The sequence below is a fragment of the Psammomys obesus genome, unplaced genomic scaffold, assembly GCF_907164565.1.
Source record: "Psammomys obesus unplaced genomic scaffold, mPsaObe1.curated_primary_1811, whole genome shotgun sequence".
Classification (NCBI taxonomy): domain Eukaryota; kingdom Metazoa; phylum Chordata; class Mammalia; order Rodentia; family Muridae; genus Psammomys; species Psammomys obesus.
In genome coordinates, this window is record NW_026585644.1 from 15,216,363 (window position 1) to 15,229,810 (window position 13,448).

Here is a 13,448-nt window from a genome sequence, read left to right on the forward strand (position 1 = left end):
AGAGCTAGTCTCTCAAAGGTCCTGACTTGAAAAGACTCAGGGTAACTAGAAGTGATGCACATGGTAGCAAGCAGGACTAAGGCTTCCTCTGCATACCTGTTTGCTGTTGCTGACCAGGTAAGCAGCTCAAATCACCATCAGCCTCAGAAAGCTGGCAAGACCCATGGGGAGAGTCAAGACAATATAACATTCAGATCCAGAAGCTCTAGAAACTAAATTGTACCCACAAACAGGGCTCACACCAAGACTCTAAATCCACCTAACACTTGCCAGGAGCTCAACAGAATGCCCACTAAGCCAGCAGCATGTACTCTGGACCATGGCAGCAGGACCAGGCTACCCCAAAGCCCATTTTTGTGGCAGCTTCTCGGAGTATATGAAACTGTACATCGGTTTCCTTGCTAGCAAACCCTACTGCTCCAAGCACTTGAAAGAGGCTTGGAGACTTCAAGAAGAAAGTTCAAAAGAAATGTAGGTAAGTGAAAATAGTATAGACTCAACAGGCTGTTAGTGAGTCTAGAACAGGCAGCAAGTGACAGCAGAAAGTGAGAAGTACTCACATGCTATCAGAAACCACAGCAAGACCACCTCTGCCTTTGCATTAACAGAGGTCGCCAACAGGTGGGACACAGTCAAAATGTGAGAGGAGAGATAAAGAAGGAAAGAGCTGTTGAGAGGAGGGAACAACAATGATGACTGGAAAGCTCAGCTCTACACACCAAAAGCTAAAGAGGCTGACCTCAGGACAGTGTGCCTGGGAGAATGACATGAAGGGAGGCTGGGAAAACAGTGAGCCTATGGAGGACAGTGAGCCTATGGAGGACACTGTACCTGGGGGGACAATGACCCTATGGAGGACACTGACCCTATGAAAGACAGGGACCCTATGGAGGACAGTGAGCATATGGAAGACAGTGAGCATTTTGAGGACAGTGACTCAATGGAGGACAGAGATCCTATGGAGGACAGTGAGCCTATGGAGGACAATGAGCATATGGAAGACACTGTACCTGGGAGGACAGCATGCCTTCCATCTCCCTTTTCTGAAAGGCATGCCCATAGTGACCACGTCTGGCCATACTGTGTACAGTATGTGTGACAGGCAAGTCGTCTGGTGCTCCAGACCACCAGCTGGAGAGGAACTGTGCCTGAAGAGCTGTGCTAACAATACCATCAGAATAAACTCTGTACCTACCACCACAGATGGTGCATCCTGGATACCCAGCAGGCCTTGCGGCTGAGCCTCTGAGGTCAAGGACTGGCTCTGCACACAGGCCAGGACACACCTTCATGTACCTGAATGCAACAGGACCTGTAGTCTGCTTAGAACTGAGTTAATGTGGCCAAGGGAAGGGATGTCCTATGACTGTCAGCACCATATGATATGTCAAAGGTGAAGGTTACAAAGGTTAGCTGTCTTGAGCTAATCACAAAGATCACCCCTATGCCTAAATGTTACTTTTTAGAGACCACTACCTTCATGAACAGAATCTTGGCTTTCTTCAAACAGGAAAGACTGCAATCTCCCTACACAAGGAAAAATAGAGGCCTGCGTTAGAGAATTGGAGGCAGATTGCTAGAATGGGTGTGGCAACCATGGAACCATGGCAATCATAATGAGATGACTATATACAAGTCACCTTCAGATAAGTAGAGTCTGCTCAAGTAGCATGGGCCAGCATTTGTGCTGCTGTTCAATACAGCAGCAGAGCAGGGAGGTAACAAAATCACCACCTCAGCCATGCCAATATGAAGACATAAGAAAAAGCTATATCACTGAGACAGAACAACAGACAGACTAACACCTCCTAGAACAATGGTGATGGGGAGAGGCTAGAATGGCCCCCATAGGCCCATACATATGAATGCTTCTCCACAGTTTGTGGAATTGTTTGAAAAGGATTAGGAGGTGCGGCCTTATTGAAGGAGGTGTGTCACTGGATATGAGCTTTACTTCAAAAGCCCACATCATTCCCAGTTAGTTTTGTGTTCTCTCTCTCTCCTTTCTCCCTCCACCCCCCATTGTCAAAGTCTCAACAGGTAAGCTTTCAGCTACTGTTCCTGGGCCATGCCTGCCTGCCTGTCACTATGCTCCCTGACATAACGGTCATGGACTCACTCTATGAAACTGTAAACATGCTCCCATACTCTCTTTTTATAATTTGCCTTGGCCATGGTATCTCTTCACAGCAATGAGATTTTCAAGATAGGAAAATTCAATCTGAATGTCTTCCCAACAAATGGAATAATACCATGTAAAAAGCTAAAAGTAAGAGATGAAGGCTATAAAGAACATCGGGCATGGTAGGGAGCACTGAATGTGTCTGCAGGCATCAATAACCCAAGCATACGGGAGGTTGAGGCAGAAATGTCAAGAATTCAAGACCACCTTGGGCTATATAGGAAGTCCCTATAAAGGAAGGAATGAAGAAAGAAACAAAGAGACAAAAGAAGAGGGAGGGAGGGAAAAAGAGAAGAAGGAAAAAGAAAACATTTCAATGGATTACAGGAGGAAAAGACCTTTCATCTAACTTTGTTTTATACTTAATAAGAGACTATATATTTAAAATAAAGACAGGTTGGCTTGAAGTTAAGACAGAAATAAGAAGCACTATATGGAAAATCCTATGGAGGAACTGTCTAATCAAAAGGTTCTAGAAGAAGGCTTCCTGGTAGCCACCCAACAGAACATGGCATGAGAAGAGGTTTTTCCCAGAAACCACCATAAGGAATGTCATACAGACAGAGCAAGGAGAACTGAGGGAGAAGTGAGATCAGCTCACTGTCTCTGTCTGACACAAATGTTGAAGGTCCAAGAGACTGGAGCACTGGGTTGGCAGGTGGAGGCCTGGCAGGCACATAGATAGCCCGCAAGCATGCATATGCAGCACTGCTACTGTCAGAGAGGACTACTTGCCAGCTGGGACACCTTATGACCCCAACATCGGGCAGTGGGAAGGAGGCAAGTCAGTGCTATGCTCACGTCATGCACACACCTGAAAGGCAAAGCCCACCTTTCAGGACCCTTCCAGTGTAGTGCTCCTGGAACAGCAACCAACCCTACAGCACAAACATCTACTCCCAGTGTCACGGTGTGTATGGGCAGCACCTAGGTGAATGGTCACATCTTCTAAATGGCCCCATCAGCAATACAGAATCACTCTCACATGACACCTCCAGCTGACACACACAGAACAATAAGCACAGCACTTACTTTTGTTGTAGCAGGTGGCCAGCACGCCTTTATCTGCTGGGCTGGCACTGATGTGCCAGATCTCACCTACTTGATGGAGGAGGACATTCTTATTTATAATGTTATTTTCATCATCAAAATCTATGATGTGGATCTACAAATGAAAGAAAAGAACAATCAGCATCTCAGATGTTTTTCCTGGCAAATAATAAGCACCGTGATCATAAAGAAATACATGCAAACTTGGTGGCAGCTAAACCTTTGAACAGTATACACCACTGTGATTTAGTTCTCACTGAGCCCCTTCCCAAAGGCAAAGTGACAAGTCCACATGGATTGCTTCTACAATACTAAGCTGCAGTATGCTGCTAGCTGGTCTTCTCCAGCCTAACATCCTAAGGTGCTATAAAAATTCTACTCTGAAGAGGCTCGGGGGTGAGGGCATGCTAGTGCTAACCTCTCAGTTTCTCAGACCTGCTGTGTCTGCAAAGTGGAAAGCACACAGTGAGGTCCAAAGGTACCATAGGGGCTGCTGACTAGTGAGATCTAAAAATAACTGTGGGGGGGGGGGAGGGAAGGAGCTGGAGAGATGGCTCAGAGGTTAAGAACACTGGTTGCTCTTCCAAAGGACCTGAGTTCAATTCCCAGCAACCACAGATTGGCTCACAACCATCTATAATGAGATCTTGTGGCCTCTTCTGGTGTGTAGGTATACATGCAGGCAAAACACTGTATACATAATAAATAACTAAATTTTTTTTTTAAATAAAACTGTAGATGCTGCTGGTCAAAGGGTGACCATGGGGGCTACTGTCCAGTGGGACTGGGTAAAGTATGCCTAGTCCCGCTGTGATGGGCAAGACTCAAGGCAGCAGTCACTGAGTTGGGATAAGACTGTATTTTAGCACATTTTTTGTTTCTTTTTAAAAAAATGAGGCCAACATATCAGCATCTATGATTATATACTATTAATTACAACTGTTAAATTTAGGTCTCTGAGTAAGAAGGCTAACTATGTCATCTCCATGCTTTTCTGGAAAAAAAAAATTACAGGAACTGACATGATTTTCACACTCAATCTCTCTGATCAGTACTTAAGCCAATAGAAACCACTTACTTAAAAAAAATGTATACATACACACACACACACACACACACACACACGTACACACACACTAAGAAAGTAATGTGGATGCACAGATTTCTTCTAAAAAAGCTCCCCAGTGGCACTGATTACAGTAATGAAAGAGCCAAGGCCACCTCAATGCCCAGGACAAGTTCAGGTACCTGCCAGCACTTGGCTGCAGTAGAACCACACAAAGCTGGTCAGTGCCTGGCAGCACAAAAAGGTGTCCATGAAATAGATTTAAAGAGACAGGAACATACAAACAACTACATAAACATGGCATCATTTTTGTTTTAAAAAGTATAGACGTCCCCAGATGAGTGGAAATAAAAGGAAATGTTCTCGAGGTTGGAGCCACCACCTTTGCCTTTGCCTCTCTGTGCTTTGTATTTTTTATGGGTTTTCTAATGACTAATATGTGTGACTTTGGCGATCAAAACAATACTATACTAAAGGTTTACACAATAGCTAGCAACAGCTTCAAAAGGACTCTTGCTTAACCATGATTCTCTCTTCTAGCAATATTTTTATGTGGTACTGCTTCACAAGGCCTCTTGATTAACCATGGTTCTCTCTCCTCTTCAGGAGTCACTCTGTACTCATCAGTGCGGAATTCAATCCCAGCAAGGGCTTAGGATGGCCAGTGCCAGCCACATACAACGCTGACCAGAACAATTAGTACAAACCAACCCAGCACACATAGGTACAATCCCCTTCCCTGTGGGACAGATTAGGAAACAACCACCTTTAAAAACAGTGTCTGAGTTTCTCCCTGCCCTCGAGTTCAGTTCAAAAGCAGATGACACAATTTAAGGTAACAGAGACCAGGCATGGTACAGCTCCTGAGGGCTGGGGACACTTGACACAATAACAAATCAAAAGTGATGAGCAGTCCCACCTCAATGTATAAGCTACTGCCTGGCTTGGTGGCATACATCTCTAATCTCAGCACTCAGGAGGCAGAGGCAGAGTTTGGGCCACATTGATATACATAGTTCCAGGCCAGTCAGGCTACAGAGTAAGTTATCTTAGGTTGTTACTTATACGGTCTCTCTCACACACACAGACACACGTACATATACCATGGACAAACACAAAAAAAGAAGCACTAAACAGAATGTGTAAATTATTGTAATCAATCATTAAATCTAGTTGGGCAATAGTTATGACTTGGAAATATGTGCTTAAATCTAATGAAAAATTTTGTTTGCGTGGCATTAAATTTTTTTAAAATGTTGCTTGAAAAATCAAGAGCAAAATGGATATGAAACTAAGAATAAGCTTAGTAATTAACATGTATACATTTGTCAAAAATAGTTACCTGATTATCATATTTAAGAGACTGTGTCCCAACCAAGAAGCGAATGGCATCTGTTTCTGCAGTTTGAGGTGTTAGAGCCCGTGCCTGAGGAGGGAGGAAATGCATACACATTTATGAAGTTAGGCTTAATAGACACAGAAAAGTCGGCTTATCTCATCTGCTGAGATGAAGGATAAATCAGCAGTGTCTAGAGGCGACTGCACACTCCTAACACAATTGCACTTCAAATCTGTACGTGAAATAACTCTAAGTGGGCACTAATCTAAGCAATAAAGATACAAATTATTTACACAGCAATAGTTAAGTTGGGTAATAAAACCACCATGTCAGCAATAAATAGATTGGTTCAACAAATTACACTTCATCAAAATAACACAACAGAAATGGCTTCCAGCGATGCAATGCAGGTAGGTTAAGCCAAGTTCCCTGCAAAGAACTAGAAAAGCTATGCAAAATAAAGTCGGCCTCCAGGCCTCCTAATGTGTCAAGGAGCCGAGGATCAGGCTACATTGTATCTGCAGGTTTAAGTCCGTGGAAAAGTGTGACAAGAGTAGGAGGCTTAGGATGCAAATATGCACAGGGCAGGGCCCACCATCAAGAAGCTGGCACAGCTCTCACCACACAGGGACACGGGGGGGGGGGGGGGGGGGGGGGGGGGGGGGGGGAGCAGAACTGTAACCAGAACAGCTGGCACAGACTGAAGCTGTGCAAGCTCTCAATCCCTGATCTGAAAGAAGAGGACTGAGCAGACCCCTGCTCCCAGGCTAGGAGAAACCTGCCAGCAATAAGTCCTCCATGGAAAGGGAATATCCAAAGTCACCATGCAGAAAACCTAGCCTTCAACCAAAACAAGGTTATTTCACAGTAACATAAAACCACATGGGGAAAAAAAAAACAAGAAAAGAAAAAGAAAAATGGAAAGGGGAAGAAAGCCCACATTGCTATTTCCTCAGAAACAGGTTCTAAGATTATAGGATATGCATGAGAAAAAGTGAAGCTTGTGCATTTTTCTCAAAGGTCTACCAGTTGGGGAGCCTTGAGTTGGATGGCCCTTCAGAGCTGAAACAAAGGGCTAGGCTTTATACCATGCACCACAGTTAAACAACTGGAATGCAGAATGGCTCTGGACAAAGTGCCTCTACAGGTGAAGCCACCTCCAGTTACAGGCCCCAACTAAGAGCTACAAGCCACCACCAAGGTCAGAAGGTGCCAGCCTTCCTAAAGGTGAAGTCTAGGAAACGAAAGCCAGCATCAACAGCAGTAACTATGATTAGAGCATAATCATAATAAAAGGCAAAATTAAGAATTTCACACTTTGAGAAGAAAAGCACCTCTGAATGGTGCTTCAAACCAGATGCAATTCCAGCTCTTTCAGCCCAATCATTACAAGGACCCAGGGCCAAGACCCTGTACTTACACATTAATTTCTGCTGTAGACAAAATAATGGCTCATTAAAAATGGCTACATACTGATTCCTAGATACATGACTGTGTTCACACACAGAGCAAAGGGACTGTGCAGCTTCCATTAAGTCAAGGACTGGGGAAGCAGAGAATGTTAAGGATGTAAATCGCACTGGTGCTTGAAACCAGGAAAACTCTTGTGGCTGTAGTCACAGCCATGTGGAAACAAAGCAGCAAGAGGTGTGCTACAGAGAGAGGCTTCAGCAGCCAGAGGTGAGCTACAGAGGGAGGCTGCAATCAACCCTCCAGTTTCATTTGCTCTTACTTGCATGTGGTACTGCATGCCCATGATGGCAGACACAAGGGTCATGTGTTCAAGGCCAGCCTGGGCTACATAATGAGACCCTCCCTCAGAAATTTAGAAGGGAGACCAGCTAATCTGGAGGTTACACAGCTAAGCCACACATTATTAGTTTGCCATAGACAGCAGTTTTTCTGTGTGGGGTTACAAGTTTCCTGGACCATTTTTACTGAGAAGTTACTCTTCACATAGTGTGTAGCATTTCATGGGTGACTAGAGCAGAGCAAGAGGTTTAGTGTTGTTCTCCTTGGCAGCCTTATCTTTAGGATAGATCCTATTATTCTGTGCATAGACACATTGGCCACTGACAAGGATTTTGAACTGTAGTATTAGACTTACTTGACCTAGATTTAACTCTCTCCTCCCACTTCAAAGCTAAAGATGCTTAACCAACCTTGACTGGTAACTCCCCATCATGGAAGAAGGAAAGACAGGGGCCACCCTGTGTTCCTGGAAGCTCTCCCTCATTCTCAGAAAAGACATAAATACCCCTCCATTCCTTATCCTCTCCCCTCATCATTCCCCCCATAATCCTTCTTGAAGGGAGATGCTAATTTGTGAGCAAAACTCCCTCTTTTCCTTTCATGTTTTTTTATGCTCAACACTCCTCTCAGACATTGGGTTGTCAGTACCCTGAGCCTCCAATAACAGTAACGGTAGCTTAAGAAAGAGTCAAGGAACTGCAAGGACTCAGGCAGCTGTTGCTGGCTCTAGTTTGAGGACGGAACCATGTGCCCAGGAATGTGGGTAGCTTTGGATGCTGGAAAAGCAAGACTACAGGTGCTACCATGTGACAAAGACCTCCCAGTGAATTTGTTTCAGCCGAGAGAGGCCTGTGTGAGACTTCTCCCTAGTAATGGTGGACTCCTTTAAATTTCTGTAATTTGTTAGAGCAGCAACAGGAAGCTCCTCCCTCACCAAGCTCACCTGATGTGCCCCACTGTCTACAGCTGTTTCTCCCAAAACGGCCTACTTCCTGACTGCCACAGCTGAGCAGTATTTTTATTTAGTTAGTTATGTGCTTTTTTCCTTCTTTCTTTTCTTTGAAAATGAGTAAGAGAAAGAGTTTAACAGCTGTCGTGACCATTAAGTCTGTACTGTTTATACTGTTTTTGCAATTAGTACAAATTTTAGATTTCAGAAGACTCAACTACGCTGCCTCTATATCTCCACCCTTCTCCAGGGACAGAAGCACAAAACTCGATGGTGTATGTAAATAAATGAAGGAAATACCTGTCCATGGTGGCATACACACTGTAACATCTTGAGGTGTCTACTCAGCATGCAAAGCAGGCTGACGCACTTGTCCACTCCTGCCTTCCCCTCTGCACTCTTGGATAAACAGTTTGGACAGCCTTATATGAAACTGATAATCCTTTGTGGATCTAGAAATCTGCATATACATGTACCAAAAACTGGGGCCTATCAGTAACAATGCAGAGCCTCTGAACTCTATGGGCCTTAAGGACCTAGCTTAGACCATACTGCCTATTGAAAGGAAGAAGGCAGCACTGAGGCCAGGAATCAGGCCCACCCTGGGGAGTTGAAAATGGGTAGGGTTCCACCTTTAGATTAGTACACAAAGACATTCAAATACAACTTGGGCTCACACAGAAGATACATGGACTAAAGTCCCCAAAACAGGACCAGGGAGAGGACCCAACTGAGAGAGAATGACTATTTCACATGAGTTTCTCTATTTCAAGCTGACAATGAAAGGCTGGAACTGGTGAGGGGTTGAGACAATGGCAGAAAATAGTCACCAGGAACTATAGGAGTATACAGCACTCCCTTTGGAAGCTTAGCATCTTATCTGGCTGCTTACTAACATGTAAAATACATGCCTAACTACACAGCAGACAGCCAACTGTGTCTAAAAGCAGTGGCCTTGAAAGAATAATGCCAACTTAGAAAGAGAAGCAGTGAGGAAGTGCTGTGCTACTCTAAAGGTCAGGGCCAGGCTAGCCTTCTCCTGCAATCAGAAGGCTCCCTGTACAAACAGCCTCCTCACCACAGCACCAGGAGAGCAAGCCAGTAAAAATGATGGAGGGCAGGTGACTGAAGGAGCAGAGAAGAGAAAGAAGGAAAAAAAAAGAATAAAAATGCATATATGAAACAGCTACTTGATGAATTTTTAAAGAAGTCATGGATCAGTGATAGAGCACCTGACTACGACGCAGGAGGCCCCACATTTCATCCCAGCACCAAAAAAGCCAACTGATCAACTGAACCCAAAAATCCTGTCCACAGTGTCCACAGAAACACCTCTGCCCTTGGCATGGGTGATTGGGATGCACAAAAGCTATAACCTCTCTGTTTTCAACTCTGCTGTGATCCAGTACACACGAAAGACCTGGAACCCAATAGGCACTAAGTAGTTACTTGATATCCTGGTCTTTTTTTTTTTTTTTTTTTACAATTTTACACAAGCTACAGTCATCTGGGAAGAGAAACTTGAACTGACAAACTGTCAAAACTGAAAACTAACAAAATGTCTCCATCAGACTGACAATTAGACAAGTCGAGGGGGAGGGCATTTTCTTGATTGATGATTGGTGTCCTGGGCAGGTGGTCCTGAGAGATACAGGAAAGGGAGCTGACTATGAGCTTGAGAACAAGCCAGTAAGCAGCACTACTCCATGGTCTCTGCTTTGGTTCCTGCCTTCACAGTGCTGCCATGAGTTCCTGCCCTGACTTTCCTTCATAATAGACCTGTGAGATGAAATACATCCTTTCCTCCCCAAGTTGCAGCAATAGAATAGCAAGCTAAATAAGGTGGTGGTGGTGTATGCCTTCAATCCCAGCATTCAGGAGACAAAGGTAGGCAGATCTGTAAGTTCAAGGCCAGCCTGATCTACAAAAGTGAGTTCCAGAACAGCCAGGAATACACAGAGAAACCCTGACTTGGGGGAGTGGAGAGAAATGGGGGTAACAAGCCAGCTAAGACATTTGTCAACCAAATAATGAATGGATTCCAACAGGAAAATACTTAACCAAAACTTATCTCAAAAGAAAGAAGGTCTGGAGAGATGGCTCAGAAGTTAAGAATATTTGCTGCTATTGACAAGAACCTAGGTTCAATTCCTAGCCCCCAAACAGCGGCTTACAACCATCTGTTATGCCAAAGGATCTGACACCCTCTTCTGTCTTCCATGAGCATCAGTACACATGTAGTACACAGACAAACAAGCAGGCAAAACACCTGATACACAGAAAATAAAAGTAAATCTAAAAGAAATAAGGAGCCTGAACAGCTATCACCAGGAACTATTCTACGATAACGTGAGATTGAGAGGCCAGGGGGAGGTAGTACCATGCTGCCCTGCCATTACACAGCCTGAAGCATGGGAACTCCCAGGTCTGATAAAGGCATCCTCCCAAGAAAATCACATGCTGACGAGAACAAAAACTTCTAGAGAACTGTCAGTAAGTAAGCTGGATCCAGCATAGGAATCCCTTCCCAGAATTTAGGAATTACCCACAATCTAGAAAGCTGTTAGTGTGACTAACCAAAAAGATGTAAGTAAATAATGTAGGCTGGAAAGACAGCTCAGCAGCTATGAGCGCTTGCTGCTTGTGGAGAGGATCCAACACCCACATCAAGTGGCTCACAACCATCGGTAACTCCATTCTAGAGCATCTAAAGCCCTCTTCTGACCTCCCGGGCACCAGGAACACGTGTGGGGCACATCATGCGCACAAAATAAAAATAAATCATTTTTAAAACCTCTGAAATCAGGCTGCAGTGATGACATAAAGTGAATAAAGTGTAATAAACAAATATATAAATAAATTTTTAAAACCTCTGAAATCAAGCAAACATCTCTGGGAGCCCCCAAGCACACAGGCTTCCTCAGGAAGCAGCAGGCTGACCCTGGAACAGGACCAGTAGCATTCCCTGATCCCCCCAGCAGGGATCTGGGGGGATCTGAAACTTCAGTGCTTCTGAAACTTCCACTGAACTTCTCCCCAGTACAAGATTTCTGTGTCTTGACTTTGTGTTGTTTCTTTGGCAGATTTTGTTTCATTTTGTTTTGGTTTTTTGAGACAAGGTTTCTCTGTGTAGCCCTGGGGGTCCTGGACTCGCTTTGTAAACCAGGCTATTCTTGAGCTCACACAGATCTTGCCTACCTTTGCCTCCCCCGAGTGCTGGGATTGCTGAGATTACAGCTGTGCACCACTGCTCCCGCCTTCTCTGTGCAGATTTTAAGTGAACCTTCCCCTGTCCTTTTCCACCATTCTTTGTCCATACATCAGCTTGCCTGAGCTTGGAGCCTGTCTGTTGGTTGCACACAGAGCAATCTGAACACAGTTCATTGAGCATACATGTGCAGTGTCTCAGTTAGGGTTGCCTGCACACTTTGAGTCTAGATGCTTACACTGGCTGCTGCAGCTATGCATCTTATTTGCCAATGATCACAGTCCATAGATAGGCATTCCATGTCTATGATATATCTCCCAGTAACTTCCAACTGTACTTAGGTTTCAAAAGGAACACTAAAACTTGATCTGAACATAGTCCACATTTCTTCTCATTTTGTAGGTAAAAAACACGGATACCCTGGACAGATTAAATGGCCGCAACAGGCTCAGTACAGATATCTAGGCAGAACCTCACTATCTCCCTTATTGTCAGACTTTATCCCCATCATATGGCCCTCTCTGTGTATCTATATCATCATCCTTTATCTGTAAAATGGGCATACAGATTCATCTACATGGAGCTGACTTTCTCCTCCTATCAGAAAAGTCAAGGGCAACCCCACGAAGTAATCATTATAAATCTGTGTTCATCAGTGGCTGGTTCTTTGACCACCTCCCCCTCAGAGTGGAGCAGCCTTGCCAGGCCACAGAGGAGGACAATGTAGCCAGTCTTGATGAGACCTGATAAGCTAGAGTCAGACGGAAGGAGAGGAGGACCTCCCCTATCAGTGGACTTGGAGAGGGGCATGGGAGGAGATAAGGGAGGGAAGTTGAGGTTGGGAGAGAATGAGAGAAGGCCCTACAGCTGAGATACAAAGTGAATAAGCTGTAATTAATATAAAAAATTTAAAAATAAAAAATAAATCTGTGTTCAAGGGCACACAATGTCCAAGGATTTTATTTTTATGGAAGGAACACAAAATAAAGGAGTGAGGGTGATGGGCCTAAACTGGATTTGATTCCATCTAGATGTCAGATCTAATAATTCCCGGGATAATGAAGAAAATGACAGAAGTAGACAAGAATCAAAGACAGGGCATGTAGAAGAGGCATCCTGAGTCTTAGCATGGGAGCTCTGGGCACCCAGGAAGGCACTGAAAATGATAGAACTCTCCAGTGTATTTTTAGCAAATCATGGCCCTGGTCTGAAGAACTCCATGGGACATGGAAACTCTGATCCCACTATTCACTTGAATCTGTAACCTAAACTGCACACATTACGAATATGATTTAAAGGGGTGGAGCAGAGTGAATAAATAGAATTTAACAGCTATCGAAATTAAAAGTTCATAAGGAAAAAAAGCAAGTGTATTCCAACCCGAGTGAGCAAAATGCTTCTTAACACCCACCCAGCACTTTTCCCCCTGAAGCTCCTCTTTGCCGGGCTTGAACTGAGCAGTATCCAACACACGTCAGTGCTCAATAATTGATCCTGGAGGTGTCAGTAGTGCGAGTGTAAAGAAGACACCAGCGGGGCCGAGTGCTCACCCTCTGCCGTCCACGCCAGCCCTGGGCCTCACTCGGCCACACTATGTCCCCTCTCCCCAAAACCGGGCCATCAAGCTCAGAATCCTTGGAACCAGACAGAATACGCGCGTTCGTCCATGCTGGTCAGGCGTCTGGGCGGCACCAACCCTCGGACTCCGCCATGCCCACCTGGAATTCCAGCCCGTAGATGACCGGCGCGTCGTCCTCCATGATGCTCTGCCTGCCCAGCCTCTCACTCCTCAGTGCCGGAGTCCCGCCTCAGAAGCGATCCGCCAGAACTCATTCATTCCCCGGCTCAAACAGGTCTTAGGAGCCCCAGACAGACTCCCTGACGGCTCACTTCCTGTTTTCT

General features: G+C 44.8%; 1 protein-coding gene across 1 annotated transcript in view; it reads right to left on the reverse strand.

Annotated features, from left to right (window-relative positions):
• The window catches only part of Eipr1 (EARP complex and GARP complex interacting protein 1), a 107,552-nt gene extending 94,104 nt beyond the window's left edge, over positions 1–13,448 (reverse strand). Inside the window, exons 1-3 of the mRNA XM_055621893.1 lie at positions 13,265–13,448; positions 5,641–5,724; positions 3,215–3,347 (exon numbers count right to left, since the gene is read on the reverse strand). Of these exons, the coding sequence (XP_055477868.1) occupies positions 3,215–3,347; positions 5,641–5,724; positions 13,265–13,306 (259 nt within the window). The 5' untranslated portion in view covers positions 13,307–13,448. The remainder of the gene's footprint in view (positions 1–3,214; positions 3,348–5,640; positions 5,725–13,264) is intronic.